Consider the following 17,875-nt stretch of genomic DNA (forward strand, 5'->3'; position numbering starts at 1 on the left):
GCTTAGAGAGATTGTAAAAGTTTATTAAACTGGAAATTTTGACACTTACGGACTGGGTTACATCGTTTTATTGAAGTGGAAAACCATATACAAAACATACAAATGAGGTGGATTTCGATGGTATCCCAATGGAAAATTTCACCACTGATGATGATCTTGTACTTGATAAAACCACTTGTGACAAAACTAAAAAAGGACCAAAGCTAGAATAATAAGAAATGTGTGGTCCAACAAAGAAGCTGAACCAGGAAAACATTACAGTGACCTCATAGTACTATAAGTTTTTCTGATCAAGAATAGTATATGTTGCTTTCTAATGTAACCAATGCACAAATGAAGCAATATGCTGTGTGCAGTGAAGTCTTCAATGAAACCAGCTTGTTCCATATTGTACAGAAAGGCTTGAATAACAAGACCAGGCTGAATATGATCAGGTGTGATCAAAGGTATCACTATTCACAGTGCACTAACTGTACCAGCATAACAGTCATTAAGGCAGTATAAAGATCTTGATTCAAGTAGGCTCAGTATGATAACAGCTTGGTGGCATCAAGCTTATATTGAAAAGTGAAATATCTACCGTAGGTAACAACATGTTTAATGTACAAAGTAGCAATAGACTTGGGACATTAAAGGTAGTTGACTTCCCTTTGGTGGTGTTAGTATTGCACATGAAGAGTGCAAAGAAAGCAGTTGCAAGTTGCTGGCTTTCCTTTCACGAGTCCGCACATCTTCATTTTGGACTCCGATACGGGCCAGCGTGTTCCAGAAATGTTCCGTTTCTAAAATATTTTAAAAGTTTCTCACAAACTGTTGATCCTTTGGTGCTAGCAGAGTTATTTTTACCGTTACCATTGACTCTCTTGCAGTTGAAATAGCTGCTTTCACTTCCAAACAAATGATGCAAGGTTTGGGATTGACTACAACAGAGCTGATGCTCGTACAAGCTATGGCAATCAGAAATGCGGTAAAAAGAGACCAGCCTGTGCATCTAATCAAAATGACGGTACATACGCTTTGGAGTTCCCTTCCTCACCATAATGCCATTGGCACCGGAACAAATAAAGGGGCTCAGACAGGTGAGTTCTTCACACTGGAAGCATGTGCTAGCTTCTGCTCCAGACGACAACTACAGCAGTTCAGATGAATCGGAGCTTTCAGTTAGCTGGGATGCTGGAGACGAAAATGATCCACTTCCCTCACAAGGAACACCGGAATACACTTTAACCATGACCAGACATGTAGAAAATCTGTTGCGGCGCTTTATGTCCACCCAGACAACAACTCTCATGTGACTAAGAGTAAGTCAGTCCATTAGCTTGCAACCCATTACTCCAACCCATGTTATTGTTGATGTAACTGGTCTATTTTAAATTTTATTTGTTTATTTATTTATAATTTTTTAAGCAATTGCCACTATATCCGATCCCTGGCAAATAAAAGCTTTAGATATATCTTGTTACTTCTCTAAACAAATGCCTTGGATGATGATCATCATCTTTACACGTAAATTAATGTATTGTGGTTACAACAGGCACTGCAAGTTACAGCGGAAGCAACACAAATACCGAGTAGCAGCTCTGTGATGGTATGAAAAAGAAAGCAGACAACTCCCAGGCATGTTTTGCCCAGGACTAGTGAATCCCAGGTGTCTGCGAAAGCACCAGCTGCCAGCAACCAAAGACAGAAGGATGAAGAACTACGGCTGCAAGCACCGCCCAGTCCTTGTGAGCATCTGGTAACACTATCAGGAATTGTAGCAACACATATCCCCAACAAAGAGTAATTAAACAGGCTTCAAATGTTCCTGCAGGAAAACCAACCTTGCGACCCACAGCAGGCAAATTGAGATTTAAACAAATAAAAAACTGCACATTGATTGACAAAATGATTTGATAGGTGCTACCTTCAAAAATATTAGATGGCATTTGCTGATGGCATACATAATTTTTCACTTGCAGCCTATTTCCCCTGAGAGCAAATCATCTTCAGATGTATTTATAACAGGTCAAAACTACATTTTGGTAAATTTTTTTTTTTTTAACAAAGGAAATTGAGAATCAATCTTTGTCAGAAAATTTTGACCTAAATTTAATTTTAACCTGTTAAAGAAACAAGGGAAATTGAGAATGAACCTATTGTAGGTTTAAAATTCCCACCTGATTTTAATTCTTTAATAACTTTTTAAAATCAGTGGAAGTACCTATCTCTCCTGTTACTATTTCCCCCCCCCCCCCCCCCTGGGTAGAACAGGCGAGATCTTCGGACATACAGACTCTACAAGAGGCTAGACAAACTGTAGCTATTCGCGTATACTCAGATGAATGCGCTGGAGTAGTGCGGCAGACAGTCTGCGATGTTTGGACAGCTTCTCGGGTGGACTGCACCTGCTTCAGAGAACCAGTCACAAGAGATTCACAGAATGAAGGAGACCCAAATTACCCATACTGTCTATGTCAGGAAGCTGGAGGAGATATAACCAATGTCAGAATGCAACCTGTACTGTTTGCATGCTGATGAATAAGCCTAACAAATACAATTACTGCACTTGGCTTTACATGTAATAAATGCTTGACTGCCATGTTAGAATTGGCACCCTTAATTGCAGAATGTTTGAACACTAAAGACATCCCTGTGGGTGGGAGAATTCAGCTTTCCTGGGCTTTTGGGGAGATACTAAGTTGCAGCTCATCCAGACTGCGACATTTTGCAAACACTGGCATGCTTATCATGCTCAGTCTGTAGCTTCAACACCTACTCTTGCAAAAACGTTGGGGAGATGTCTGATGTAACCTGGCTAACATATCTAGTGCAATTGGTCGTCACACCGAACACCACAGCCAAATTGCAGCCCTGATGTTCATCCGTCACAGGTGCATACCAGACAACAATGTGGTTTCTTCAGTCGGAGGATCCCACCCAAGAACAAGAAATTCACGGGAGATTGTTCCAATACAACGCAACTGTGGAAGAGAAGAGATTTTCAGTCAAACTGTGACTTTCAACTAGCACCTTCAGGTATTTGAGTTCTTTAAAGAGGATGATGCTATTGCCTGTGGTCTAAAGACGCAAACCAGATGTCACAAGTTAATTGGTATCCTCTGCCTTCTCAAAGAAATTCTCACACACTTCGTGGTCCTTAGCGAAACTCTTCAGCGTGGAGAACTGAGTTTTGCTGCCCTACTCTCGGCTGTTTCATACTGCCTTGCTAAGCTTGATGACGTCCTGAGAAGGAAGTATGAAATTCTTCTGACACTGAGTGATGACCATGCAGAGAATGGAAAATTTGGCTTGCCTGGAGTCCTAATCATTGAAGCAAGTACTAACTTCCTTGCTGATTTATAATAACTTATGTAACAACGTTGAAAGAGAACATATCGGCAAAATTCCCTTCCCTCCCAGTTGTTCAAGCCCTTTCAATTTACGATTTGCAACATCTCCCTGCAAACCATGGGGTTACCAGGTGGACCATATACCCACACTTCCAGACCACTTTGGTGCCACAGATTTTGTGGAGGTTGAAGCCCTCAAGTCTGAGTGGGAATAGTTTAAGTTCATTGCACAGGATATGAAGACCGAGTGCCTTATGACCATCACACCACAGCCAGGAATTACTCTGACTGAGTAGCCGCTAACCAAGCTGCAGCATTTCATCATTCAAAGTAATGTTTCCAAACCTGGTGAAGTTGTCAGCTATACCCCAGAGCCTGCCCGTTACTGATGCCTGGCCAGAAAGAGGCACAAGTGCACTGAAGAGGGCAACGGAAAGCCTTTGGAATTTATTCAGAGACAACATGTTTGACTCCTAAGCAATTGTTTGTGGCCTTCATGATTTACCTGCTCCAAAACTTAATGACAGCCCTGTCTGTTAATCAGAGAGCAAAGGGTTCACATCCAAAGGACATTCAAAAATTTGCTATTGTAACTCCGTAATTCTGAAACCACTGAAGAAATTTGAAACTACTCTTAACCAGGCAACCATCACATATAAATCATAATCACCACTTTCATGATGCAATAAGATTAAATTATTCAAACCTAGAAGTTGCCAACATCAATTATAATGCATTTATATAACTTCAACAACCAACTGCACTATGCTTATGATTAACCTTCCGACATCTGCACCTCTGCCTGATGCTGTTGTCAAATTGAATGATTACATTTGGTTCCAATAGCTCCTGTAACTATGTCTGTGCATGCTGGGAATTCAATAAAAGAAAGGCAACAGTTACCACTTAAACTTGCATGAGCACCGACTATCATAAGAGCCAAGGATAAACTTTGCACATTTTCGTAGTGTTTGATCAGTTTTTCATTGGGATTGGTGTCATTATGTGAAAATGGTTTTGTGACATTACAATGTTTTTGTTTCCTTCATTTATTAATGTAATACAGACGATAGCATTCCCATAAAACACCCCTCAAGTTTTGATACTGAGTACTGTTATGAAGATAATACAATCTCAGGTTATCAGACCATTGAATAACTTCTATTTGACAGTTCAGACCGAAGCTGTCAAAATATTCAATCACATCAAGCTTGATATTCATAGCTACCCAGTGAGTTCCAGTTACGATGTGGTTATCAAGATTAATCACATAATAACCGGTTTTGAATTGATTTTTTATTTGATCTCTTGTTAAAACACCATTGTAATTATTGATTCTGAAGCACTTCATCCAGTTAAAGATATCAAAGTTTGATACTGCAGTGTCAACAACGCAACCTGGAATAGACAGTTTTTCTTTTTTCGAGTTCCAACGGACCCAGGGAAATGAACATGATAAAGCAGCCTGCCAGCAAAGACTTCCTAAGCCAAACATATCTTGCCCATCAAGCTGGTCACATCCACAACAGACACTAAAGTCATCCTAAAAACTTTGGAACAAAAGTCTCCTGAGTACAAAAATTGCAACTGCTTTCATTTTTATTACCATTGTAAAGAAAAGAAATGCGAGCTGAACAAGCCAGTTTTAACAAGCTCTTTCAAAGGTATGGCTTGACCGTTATGTTTTGAAGTTTAACACTCGCACCGAGCGTTACCGCAAATGGCAGGAGTCCATTTGCCACTTCTAAGTAATTGTAAGCATTTTTGTGCTATAACACTTCGCTTATTTTTCTTCTCATAAGTCAACATTTGAAGGCTTTACTATCTTGATTATATTTGTTATTTTGCAATTTGTAAGGAACTGTACTGATTTTAATCAGTTATCTAAAATGACGTATTAGATGTAAAAGCTCTAAGATAACCTGTCTCTTCGGTGTACTTTTTACTTTACATTACTACATAGTTATACTTATTTTACCTCTTTGTAATTTATTTTATAGCAGATATATTTCTTTTAACAAAAGATGTATCTGAGCATCAACACCACACCGTTAGAACGCCAACAATTGTGCCAGCCAGGAGATGATGTACGTAGTGAAAAGACATCTAAGAAACTCCCAACAATCACCACCAGCAGTGCCAACCCCCGTTGAAGACCTTATCGTTCCACGAGTCTCTATCCCACTCGATGGAAGCCGTTCCTGCCGAGATACCGGCAGAGATGCTGTTGAAAAACGGCTCAAACACCTCTCAGAATGCCTAACCAGAACACTGTCTCTGAAATTGTTAAATTCACCTGCAAAATCGATTGCAAATGTCTTTACTAACACTTGGCTTGTTTGTATTTTTAAAAGTCAACATTTGAAACCTTTACTATCTTCATTATTTTTGTTTATTTGTAATAACGATTGAAATACAGATCAGCATTTTAACCAGTACCTATGTTCTCCAAGGTGCTACATGTCAACTGAAATATCAATGATGTTTTTAAATGTCACCAAAACATTGTAGATGATAGGCATGTCATGAATGGAAGTTCATGAAGCACTCCCATTGACTGTTGTCCACCTAAGAAATGAGTACAAAACCTCGATGTACAGTAAACCCATCAGCATCGAAAGACCAAGAACAGGCAGGCCTCCAAAACACTAACAACTACTGCTTAAAAAGGAGAAGGGACTATTCTCTATCATGCAGAGAATTCTTCTAAAACCCATAATCAACTCACTGATCCAAAAAGGTTCGTGGCTCGCACACCTTTATGGATTACCAAAGACCCACAAGAGGAAACTAGCAGTCTGTCCAATCCTGTTGGCAACAGGAACCTACAACTACAAGCTTGCTGAGTGGCTTGATAGTTAGTTAAAACCTTTGTCTATCACCAACCACACTGTCTGTGTCATCTTGTTTGCCACATTATAGTGTACAATTGTTCTCCAAGGTTCTACATGTCTACTGAAAAACCAATGTTTTTAAATGTCACTAAAGAATTGCAGATGATGGGCATGTCATGAACGGAAGTTCATGAAGCACTCCCACTGACTGTAGTCCACCTACTAAATGTGTACAAAACTTCATGGCACAGTAACCAGCCTCAAAAGACCAAGAACAACAGGCAGGCCTCCGAAGCACTAACACCTGCTGCTTAAAAAGGAGAAGGAACTGTTTTCCATCATACAAAGAATTATTCCACTGATCCAAAAAGGTTTGTGGCTTTAATACCTTTGTGGTTTACCAGAAACCCACAACAAGAAAATAGTGGTCTGTCCGATGCTGTCGGCGACGGGAACCTACAACTACAAGCTTCTAAGTGGCTTGATAATAAATTAAAACCTTTGTCTGTCAACGAACAAACCGTCAGTGTCACCTTCTTGTTTGCTGATGATCTCCATCAGATGAAGATCGGCCATTAGCACATTTTAGTGTCATACAATGTTTCGTTCCACTTCAAAACTGTACCAGTAGATAAAACAATCGAAATCCTAGCAGTAAACTGCATTGTTTGATCTTTAAAATGTTCTTTGTGTGTGAACTTAAAGCAAAACTAAACAGAGTGATTTGATTCATGCCAAAGTATTTACCTAATTGATTCACTTTTAACAGTTTCTTTCGCGTTAGCAAATTATAGTCATTCTGGCCACAATTTCCCATATTGTTTTTACATAAATTATAAAAAATTTTTAGTTTTAATCAGTATTTTATTAGCAATTTTATAATTGATTATAAGGTTAAAACCTCGCTGTTTCTTAACGTTAATTTTCAAATAATTATTGATTCGAAGATTTTTATTTCTAATGCAACTTCAAGAGAAGCAACATTCACTTATGTCATACAAAACTTGGTACCATTTTTTTTACTTTCACCGAGCCTTCACTAATATTTCAACTCCAGCCCAAAAAGACCATTCCTCTAAGTCTCTTTCCTGCAGAATCAGAATTCTATACAAGATGAAGGGCATATTTAGGGATACCCAAGCGAGGCAGTGTAATCGAGTGGTTATGGTGGTGGTCCAAGGTTCAAGCCTTCCACCCTGCTACAAATATAAGTCCATTTTCCTGGAGACTGATTGATCTGGTACAGTGGAAACATGTTGGTTGTAAATATTGGAACAAAGGAACATTTTGCAGAAATCATCAATTGGACAGTGATAGACGACCCTGGAGAACAGCACAATTGCCCGAGTCCTTTTCCACAGCAGAAATGCAAGCAACCATAACTCAGTGTCTGACCCTGGTGCTCCTGAATGTAAGGTCTAAAATGGAAGTTCACATTCTATCGCGCTGATCAATATCAAGTTGAATCAATACAGTAACAACGGACTTATGCCCCGAAACAATATAATCTAAGGAATGCTGAATTCAATATTCCACGTTTTCGCACAGTAAATTATGGAAAACATTCTCTAGGATACTTTAGGCCCCATCTTTGGAATACATTAGAACAAAGTGATAGAGAGAATTCTGATTTAAAGAATTTTTAAAACAGCATTCATTCATTCATACAAGGTATTCAATCTACATGGACACCTATCAAACCTGTTACCACAACGTTTGCTGTAGGTCGGAAAAGAACCATTCAAGAGGTGAGAAAACAGTTTCCACTGAGACCTGCTGCTTCTAACACTATTTATAGATCACAAGGTGATACAGAAACTATAATTGTCGTTAAGATTGACACTAGGAAGTCAAAACCACATGTACATTATCTTGGATTCAGTAAAGTGACCTCTATGGAAGGTCTTTATATCACTAACCTTTGTGAAAACAAAATTGCTGTCAGTTCTGATATTCAGGAGGAAATGCATCATTTGAGAACAGATGGCCAGATCTTATTGTCATTAAATGGGTTACAGTTCAGCACATACACAGAACATTCAAATATAAGGACTTACATAATGAGCAAAATCCCAGGTTCTTGATCTTTGGGCTGTGGTATTTTCTAGCAAACCCTCTTGGCCACTGTCGCAAATTCCTGGCTGCTGATCTTTTCACCTTAGTGTACTTGTGCCCTCATACAGGTGTATATTTCTTGAATTAGTTGCTTCCTAGCACTGTCTGGGATTTATTTCTTATTTTTAATGCCAGATGGACATGGGAAGGTGAAATTGTCCCACTTTTCACTGCTGTACTTTGTACTCTTAAAACTAGAAGGCCTTGGAGTGTCAGCACAGAGTTTCAAAGCCAAAGCAACTGTCACTATCAAATTGGTATTCTGAGTCCAGTGATAATGTGGAAGATGAAAGAGATCTCTCCCTTTTCAAGGGAGGGATTACCACTGATGGCAATGAGCTTTTTCAAGGCTGGACCTGGATGTGCAAAACAAACAACAATAACTGCTAATCTTTTACTGCATTTAGAAGGTAGACTGTTCCAGCTGTGGGATGCTAATTTAGAATTCTTTTTGGCACTTAATATATATGTCACAGCTCAAGTAGGTATGATTCTATAAAAAGAGAGAACTGATGCAGCAGTGTAATACAAAACATGCACATCAGAAGATAACACCATGGGGAGTTCTCATTTAGTTTTACAGGGTTACTTTACTAATCACAGTAAAATAACAAACACTGCAGTGACTTATTACCTGCTGGGAGAATTCAAAACTCTCTTCTAATTCATTGCTATTAAGTACATCTTTCTTGTCCATAACTTCAACAGGAGAGCACTTCTGAAATTTCCAAACAGGACAGGATCATTATCCAGAAGAAATGCTCTGTATAGTGCAGGATCTCCTTGTGTGAACAAAAAGCAAAACTACAATCCTCTTTCGCTAAAGTAACAGCAAATTGATCAATAAGATAATGAATTTGTGTTTTAACAATTAGTAGTATAAATTTAACAAAAAATTGTGTGTAATGCAACCCTTATTACACTTACCAAATTTGTGATGACGTCCCAAAATTCTTTCCTCGCCAAGAAATCATTCGGTAAAAGGTCACTGAGATCACTAAGGTTTAACGAGATTAGAGTCTTTCCTTAATATTGTTTGCTAAACAAATTCAGAACGCAAAACATTTCTTTCAATAAATTGCCTTCACAGCTCGAGAGAACGGCAAGAACTTTCTGCCCACAACTTTAGGACAAAGTCCAAACATTACATGGCTGGTATTTTAAGCAATCGTTCAAAGTGTGATATAAATAAAATATTTTAAGTAATACTTTGATGTCAATAAGATTACTGTTGCTGCATGCTGGCGTTCCTGTGGGCGTGCTTTCCCACGGTCACATGGAGTTGAAATTTGCGAAGATTTATAAGCGCTGTTTTTGGAGTGTACTTCGTTTATCGAGTCTTTCCAGCACGAGTTTTGTTGAAAGAATAAACGTGCTAACTTACCAGTATCGTGGTGTATCTGTGAAATGTTTTCAGTTATCAAGCTCAGGGCAGAAGAAAGCAGAATTACTCATCTCGTAACAATTTACATGTGTTGACGCGAAGGTTCGTCTCGCGCCTTAGCCATCGCGATAACTCTTCGGGATCCCTTGGAATTCCTCCCGACATCTCGCGAAGAAACGAACTCGGGAAAACAACTAAGATGACTAAAATAAAAGGAAAATAACGAAGCTCGATCACCAGGAGAAATCCGTCATTCGATGATTTCCCACCTCGAAGACTTGGGCTCCACTTGACGCGCGAAAGGTGTACCATGTGACCTACGTCCGATGTCTCCATTGGTCAAGTATTTGATTATTATTCCAAAAAAGGAAAACCTGTGTTATCTCTCCCAGTTTTTTGGGAACATGGCCTGGAAGTGCCCTCTGTGTTTCGTTTTTACTTGCTTGACTTTGGATTTCCTACTGTCACACTTAAATTCGCTGCGCTCTAGCGATACTATAACTATAATATGCAGATTCGATAGACGCGAGAGAGTACAAGAAGATCACTTCACTCGTGAAACACGTGCGGGACAGACATCTAGAGCACTTTTTTGACCCCGATGAAAGCAGCGAGGGTGGATCACAGGTGAGAGAATATTTTACAGACACCTTGGTACATTGAATAAGCCGGCGCTTCTACGCCTCATCTGAGTAAAATTTTAAGTTGGTGGCTGTTCCAATAATTTTTTTTAATGTTTTGTAGGGCAAGGGGCTGGGACTTTGGAGGGTGGGGTAGGGATACAATATTTGATGGGAGTAGGCTGAATGAAAGTAATATTCACAGCTTCAATTTTTTTTTTTGTCAGGTGGAGTCTGAGGAATTTGAGGAAGATGATAAAGATGACAATAAAAGCGACAATGGCAGCCATGCTCCGTTACCAGACTATCATGAAGAGGAGTCTACTAGTTCTATGTCTGACCTAGAAATTGATCATGACCTTACTGATTCACCAGGAACACTTCAAGAACTGGGGAAGAAATATTTATTAAAATAAAACATAACAATAAAGAATTTAAATCTTATTTTTAAAGGTGTTACTCTTAAACGAAGGAACTTTCATTTGAGAGTATAAAAATCTTAAAAGCAGAAATCTTGATCCTTACATTTCAAGGAATTGACTCTCAAAATAAGGAAAAAAATCCCTGTTTTGCATATCCACTGACTTAAAATAAGAATCCTGAAAAACAAACTTAAGAGTGGAAGCCAAACAACAATGCCAATTAAATGAGGCTCTAATCTGAGTTTCTGCTTTTGTACTACCTGGCAACTGCATTTTCGCATTTGGCAACCATATTTTCTCTGATAGTCGCCAATAGGTGACCAGGAATTTTTTTTAAATTTCAAGCCCTAGTGCACCTTTCCTAATTCATTGTCCTTTCTTGAAAGTTTTTTTCGGCAAGGGACTTAGTATCCCATACTTAAACTCAATATTCCTTTTGCTTTTTTGTACTACACAAAATTCGATAGATGCCTCCAACTGAGCTTCATGGGGAACAACAGCCCATGCAATGAGTCGCACAGTTCACCTCTTAATTTATTTAAGCATCTTTTATTTTTTTTTGGTCACAGACTTAGAAATTGCGAAGAGGAAAAAAAACAAACAAGCAACTTGAAGTATTATTGAAATATTTCAGTATCCTTACAATTACAGGAGTTGCAAACATGCTGTATGAGAACAATAAAATATAATAATAAATTCTTTGGTTATTTGGCTTGCAAACCCAGCAGTTTTACTTTCCCCATAGTGATTGTCTGGTGACCAACCTTGAGATGACTGTGACCACCATATTTGATTTGCACTTTCCTAGTCAGCAATATAGTGTGGTTGTCAAGTCCCCCTCATACATCACAATCAAAGAGACAAAATGGCCACTTCCTGTGTAGTTCAAAAAGGGGTAGTCAAAATGCTACCCCTGGTGCTGAAGTTTCTATTTCATGCACCAAAATGGAAGGTGTTGATAAACTGTCTTCACATTTGGAATGAAGTACTAAGTAGAGTTGATAACCATCTAAAGGCCATTAAGTTGAGAAACGTTTCTTTGCAGCTCTTAAAAGTCTCTGATCTCTTTCTGAAGGAACGAAGGAAATTTATTCCAAACATAGATGGCTAGCAATTTTTAATAAGTACTTTCTTTATCCATTGGTCATTAATGAGTGTGTGTAAATCTTACTAATTCCAATAACAACCGATTGAGTAGCATTTTGATCATGTGATGCAACACATGACCTTTGTCATCAGTATTGTTGCCACAAAGAAAAAGTTTGTATGGAAAAATATTGTCCATGGAAGTTTCAGACCAGTTGGCTGCATTTTTGCAGAGATATAGCTGTTTATTTTCTTAAGGCAGTTTACCCCCCTTACCCAGGCCTCAGACTATTTGAGATTCCTATGAATTGAAATTGTTAAATTAAACACCTAATTGAAGAAATGTTACATTCAAAACATACTCATAGATCTTAAATTAGAGACCATCAGACCAAAAGGCACCATTTAATCAACTGTTCATGTACTTTCAAAATTGATGGCCAAACAACTACTAGGGTTTATTACACTTACATTATTGTACTTACCAGTATGTTCTTTTTTGCAGCAGCTACATCACTCAAATATTACATCCACCCTCTCTCACCAATTAGGACTACACTGAACAGTTCAACAACTTACTTCAAGATGACACTGCAAACATTGCCAACAAAAGTCCCATGAGTTGCTTGCTATGATCCACAAAGATGTTATGAATTTGTAAACTTTGAGGCCAATAAGATGCTTGTGGAAATTCAAGGTGCAACATTAACTCAGAACAAGTGAAATGCAAATGAGTCAGATATCATCATAAGAAAGAATAGAAAAGTGAACATAAGATCCACAGTATTGGACTAGACTCTTAACAATCGTTCACTAACAGATTGGTTACTTTCGCAAACATAGCTTCAAAATCCACTCACGACACCATTGACATCAAGGCAATAGTTCTCACCAAGAGCAAGGAAAGCAGATCATTGTTAAAGGACAGGCTTGCTTAGCAACAGATTATGTTGTTGAAGACCCTACTGGTACAATGAGGTTGGAGCTATAGGAAGATGCCATGGACCAATTGTTTCATGGAAAGTCATATCACATTCAAAATGATGATATGGAAGTTAATGATTTCTTTATAACAAATACGCAAGAAAATGTTATCAAAGGGAAAATTATGGGTGAAATGTCACTTGAAAAGGTTGTTGCTTCTCTGTAATGTAAATATGCCTATGCCAACAGACGATTCAATGATAAGTTATAATAATTGCAAGAATAATTTTTTGACAGCAATAGTTAAATATAAATTAGTGTGCAAAACGATTATTAAAGTGATGATAAGCTGTCCAATTAACATTTTAATGTTGCCCTTGAAAGTTTCCTATCAGTCAATACAAACATTTTTAAATATTTACTCATGTAAACATGGGGCACAAAAAATAAATCATATCCATGAAATATTAGTGATACAAAATAAAGAAACTTTTACTAATTCTATTCTTATCTATTATTTAAGTAACATTATTTTCTACTATTCAGAAATTAATATGTGACAGATATAATTATTTTGCACAGTACATGTAAGAAACTAGTATGATACACTAGCTCAAAACAAAAATAATAAGATTATTATCAAGTCCACATAAAATAACAAGGTTCTGGTTTAATGTCTTTTCCTTATGTTCCAGTGAAAAGATAAAGTTATACTGTTACTTTATCAAAGATTCTTGTTTTCAATTCATTGCCATATTTTCATTTCTACCCCCCCTCAAAAAAGATTGACTTGCACTACACCTTTCTCCTGTTGTATATAACTTTGTTTATGACTTCATTCTATCATTTAAGACAAAAGACCCTCACATATGTGCATAACGTTCTGCAATACCACTCTGACCAATGCAGTGGCCACATGCAGTCAAGAATGCCTATTTTTTATTTGTTGCACATTTTACCTGCTTCAAGAGATTATTTCAGTGCTTTCAATCAGATTTGAAGTAGCTGGCTACCTTGGTAAAGCACATTCCGGAGGTAATATATCAAAAACGAGTGCGAGTGTTTCATCAGGGGTTCCAAACACTGAGAAATAGATGAAAGCACAAGGCCACAGGCCGAGTGCTTTTATTGTTTCAAGGTGTTTGGAACCCCTGATGAAACGCGAAGCACGAGTTTTTGGTAAATAGCTTCTTAAACGAGTTGCCAATTATTATTGTTTGTAAACAATAGCTATAGAACTCCATTTGGGAGTTAACCAACTTATTACAGTTTATCACTTCAGTTTACTGTGCGAGATGGATGAGTCAAGTTCAAGGTTTCGGATTCCCAAAAGTTCTAACGAAGAAAAGGTGGCTATTATCAATTCTGTTCCGAAATCTACGGCTTACAAGAACAAATGGGCAATACAGATTTTTCGAGAATGGCAAGGCCAAAGAGCAAACAAGATTTGCACTATTGAGCCAGGCGGAGTGTTCAAAGGCAAAGACATTGGTTTGGATGTGCAAGAGTTGACTGAAAGCATTGAAAACATGAATGCCAAAAGTCTAAACTACTGGCTATGCAAGTTCGTTCAGGAGGTTGCAAATAAGTCGGGTGGACGATATCCCTCTAGGACGCTTCACAATATTGTCTGCGGCTTAAAATGTTTCTTGGTGGAGAAAAATGGCAAGGGCGCATTAAATCCATTGGCTGTCAGCGACCAAAGGTACCGTTGAAAGAATTAATTTGTTATTCACAATTTACTTTTTTGTAAGTCATGCTGTTCCTTCCCACAGGTTTGGGACATTTCGCCGAGTTTTGGACGCTGAGATGAAAGATGCAACTCAATGCGGCCTTACTGTTTCAACAAAGAAGGATGAGAAAGAAGCCATCACAGACAAAGAAGAAGATTTGTTCTGAAGCAAAGGCTTAATGGGAACTGGTTCTTCTGATTCGTTATTAAATACAGTATATTTCTATAATGGGAAGCTGTTTGGTTTACGTGGAGGGGAACATAGGAATATTACTGTAAGAAATATAAGGGTAAGCGATGATTGTCTTAAATTTGAAGAAAACAGCTCAAAGAGTTTCCATGGCAGTATTTGTGATCTCAAGTACGTTCCTCGTGCTGTGACGCATATTTTTCATGAAAGGGGTCAAACTCGTGCTTGTTGTTTGGTTGAAGTTTATCCACTGTATTTGGGTTTTTGTGATTTTCCTTGTAAAATGGACAAAGTATTTTACTTTAGGCCCAAGAAGAATCGTTTAGGGTTTGATAATGTTCCAGTTGGAATTAATACTTTGAATTAAATTTTGCCAAGCATGTGTTCAGTTGCAGGAATTAGAAAGAAAACCGCCCATTGTCTTAGAGTAACATGTGCCACATCGCTCTTTAATGCTGGGGTTAGCCCATTAGTTCCATTAGAGTTAAATTGCTTCAAACAGAGTTTTCTGTAGCAAACTTTGGTAAATGATCATTTAATATTAATCTCCTCCTTTGTAACATTTGTTTAACTGATTGTTTATTTCTAATCAAAATCTTCCATTTGCTGAGTTGCAAACCTGTTGCCTGAGTTTCACACAAGAAGTCCTTTGAAAGGACATGTGGTTACTGGTTACTTAAATTTTAGCCAGTATGTTTTAGTAAACTCAAAATCCCTTATTTATCCTAGAAATTTGGTTTACAGTATGAGAAAATATCTACAGTATTTTAACTTAAACCTTGGTAAAAGGTTTTTTCAGCAAATGCAGCTTTCTTCATATAAAATTTTAGACGCTTGAAAGAAATCTAAAAGACCTCCAGGTGTTTGAGGTCTCATTTCAGCTTTCAAAAAGTCACAGAAAGATCCAGATTGGTGTTAACCATCCAACATCACAAGACTAGACACTTTCAACAGGTAGTCAATAAAAATAAAACTAGATAATATTCTATGTGCATCAAATTTCCGTCTGCATGTTTCCAAAGTTTGGGGCCACGATCCAAGCCTTTCTTCGCGTGATCTTTGTTTAAAGCTTTCTTCTGTTTGCAATTGGAAACAAACCCCTCAGCCTCCTGCTTCGAACGATGAAAGTTCTCTTGTTTGTTTGTTTGTTTGTTTGTTTTTTTTTTGGGTGAAATTAAAGATTTGCGGCAGTGAATTCCACCAGTTTTATTTCCTGGAAATACCTCAGGATTATTCTCTTCTGCAGAATTGTTCATTGAAATATTTACATAAGATAATTGAATTATATCAATCAGCCAATGAATTTTAGCTGTTCCCACGACTGGTGTTTTTAGACGCTGAGTGTTTAATAGCCTATTTGTAGTTCTCTTCACAGCCAATTTAGCAAGGTCAGCATCTTTGCAGAAAATTTCAAATTTGATTTGTGCGTGCCATCAACAAGCAAGCTGTTTTAACTAGTTTTAATTTCCAAGTTTGTTTTCTCACCAGCAGCTGAGAAGAACTGCTGTTGTTTTAGTTATCTGAAAGTATTTGTTGATTTTAGTTCAGCACAAATTTGTTTGAAAATTATTTAGGTAACCAACGATGTGTACTTCTTCTCCGAACCTGATTAACTCTTATAGAACACGCGAAACAAGCAGAGAAAGAAAACTGCTAGCGAAAGAATGAATCTAACAAACAAAGACTAAAGAGTTAAAAAATAACTGGATTGATAACTTGATTTTTGTTCTGTAAATTTGACTTGGACGTGGCAAAGTCTACCCGACGATTCACAACAGAATACCCGCCGGAGCTCCAACAAGTGCCGGGTGTTATTTGAAAGCACTGTATTTAAGAGGTCTTTATCCTACAGTCTCTGCACGTTCCCGTAGTTGTGCCACATAATTGACCAAGGGAACCCGAAACCATACAAGAAAAAAAGAAAACCACGGGGCAAACCAAATGTGAGAAAAACCACAAACTGCAACAGACATCAAGTTTACAGTGAAAACCCGATCCAACGGTGGGCCAAAACCCAAAAATTACTACTGTGTTGAGAAGGAGTTTGATCACGGTCTTAGCTGGGCCTCTGGAGACCGTCACCTACGCCGCGGGAAACTCTAGTGTTTCTCTAGTACACTCCAAGCTTCCCGCGCGCATCCATACTTTTCGATAATTGATAATTTTTGCTGAGTCAATCTCGGCAGTATATGCCTCTACCGCTATTGAAAAACCAACCATCCCCTACATGGAGTGATCTTAACAAAAAGAATCTGAAACGTGACTAATTTTAGCTCAAGACTGTTCCTTTGCCAAATTTAGACACAATGGAAGGAGAAAACAACATGGACCCAAAATTGCCGGGGCGAATCAGCTCTGAAATCTCTGAAATAAAAAACTTACCAAAGTTGCCCTTGATGCAAAACTCTCCGGGTATAACTTCCGATGCTTTGCTCGACTAGTGCAAGCAATTTCGACCTAACGGTTTCAAGGTTACTATAATTTTGGCACCTGACTTGAAGTGACCATTAAACATAAGCACAGCGGTCGATCTGAGGGCATGCGCATAAGGATTAATTTCAACCCCCCCCCCCCCCCGCGTGCCTTACTTCCCGCCCAAAATCACAAAAATATGTCAAAGGCTTGAGAATTTAGAAGCCCTGATTTATCCCAAATTCCACGAGAAAAATTCATGTGATTACTTGTTAATTATGTACATGCAAAGTGTTGTTACCGCAGTCGTCGGGGTTTTGTCACAATAATTTGTTCCGAGCTAAACTTTTAGTCGGAAATAGTTGATTTTTTGTACTCTTTCTCAGTTAGAATTCTCTTAATAGCAGTAACCAGTATACGAAGACCATCACGCTTGTAATTTAACCCCTGTCTTTCGTAGGAACTCCTAAGGAATTTTGTTCAGGGAATCCGATTTCTACATTTCAGTACTTTTGCCATAGCTGTTTTTGGAGGCCGACTTTGAACCAGTTTGCTTTGTTAGGTGTTGTTTTCTTTTTCAGGATTAAACCGTTGTTACTTTCTCCTGACCTGCTTGAGTTGCTTTCGCTACTCTCCTGTCAATCAATTTAATTGGTATCTGGTCAACTCGCCACCACCACGAAGAACAGAGTCAACACGCCACAAGTGGTAAATTGACTTCTATCGCAAGCCAAACATGACAAAAGTGGGTTGAGTTCAAAAATTACCTGTCGACCTAACATTGGGAAAATAGAAATCACCGTACGAGAATGAAAAACTCTTAT

The 17,875-nt window shown here is 38.1% G+C and overlaps 1 protein-coding gene, 1 long non-coding RNA gene and 1 pseudogene across 2 annotated transcripts; 2 read left to right on the forward strand and 1 right to left on the reverse strand.

Moving 5' to 3' along the window:
• The first annotated feature begins 2,856 nt into the window (after positions 1–2,856).
• Positions 2,857–3,721, forward strand: LOC149039968 (uncharacterized; annotated as a pseudogene).
• Positions 3,722–10,672: 6,951 nt separating this feature from the next.
• Positions 10,673–17,829, reverse strand: LOC149039969 (uncharacterized). The gene is made up of 2 exons (XR_016179840.1): positions 17,022–17,829; positions 10,673–12,384 (listed from the first exon to the last, which is right to left on the reverse strand). It is a non-coding gene; the product is annotated as an uncharacterized LOC149039969 (long non-coding RNA).
• Positions 12,391–15,630, forward strand: LOC149039970 (uncharacterized). The gene has a single exon (XM_089182769.1). The coding sequence runs from the start codon at positions 14,013–14,015 to the stop codon at positions 14,430–14,432; it is 420 nt and encodes a 139-aa protein (XP_089038895.1). The 5' UTR covers positions 12,391–14,012; the 3' UTR covers positions 14,433–15,630.
• Positions 17,830–17,875: the final 46 nt, after the last annotated feature.

Source organism: Pocillopora damicornis, chromosome 9, assembly GCF_964200805.1.
Source record: "Pocillopora damicornis chromosome 9, jaPocDami1.2, whole genome shotgun sequence".
Lineage (NCBI taxonomy): Eukaryota > Metazoa > Cnidaria > Anthozoa > Scleractinia > Pocilloporidae > Pocillopora > Pocillopora damicornis.

Bases quoted from the DNA above. Each gene is read 5' to 3' on its own strand.
- LOC149039970 (XM_089182769.1), top strand. From the start codon at position 14,013: ATGGATGAGTCAAGTTCAAGGTTTCGGATTCCCAAAAGTTCTAACGAA.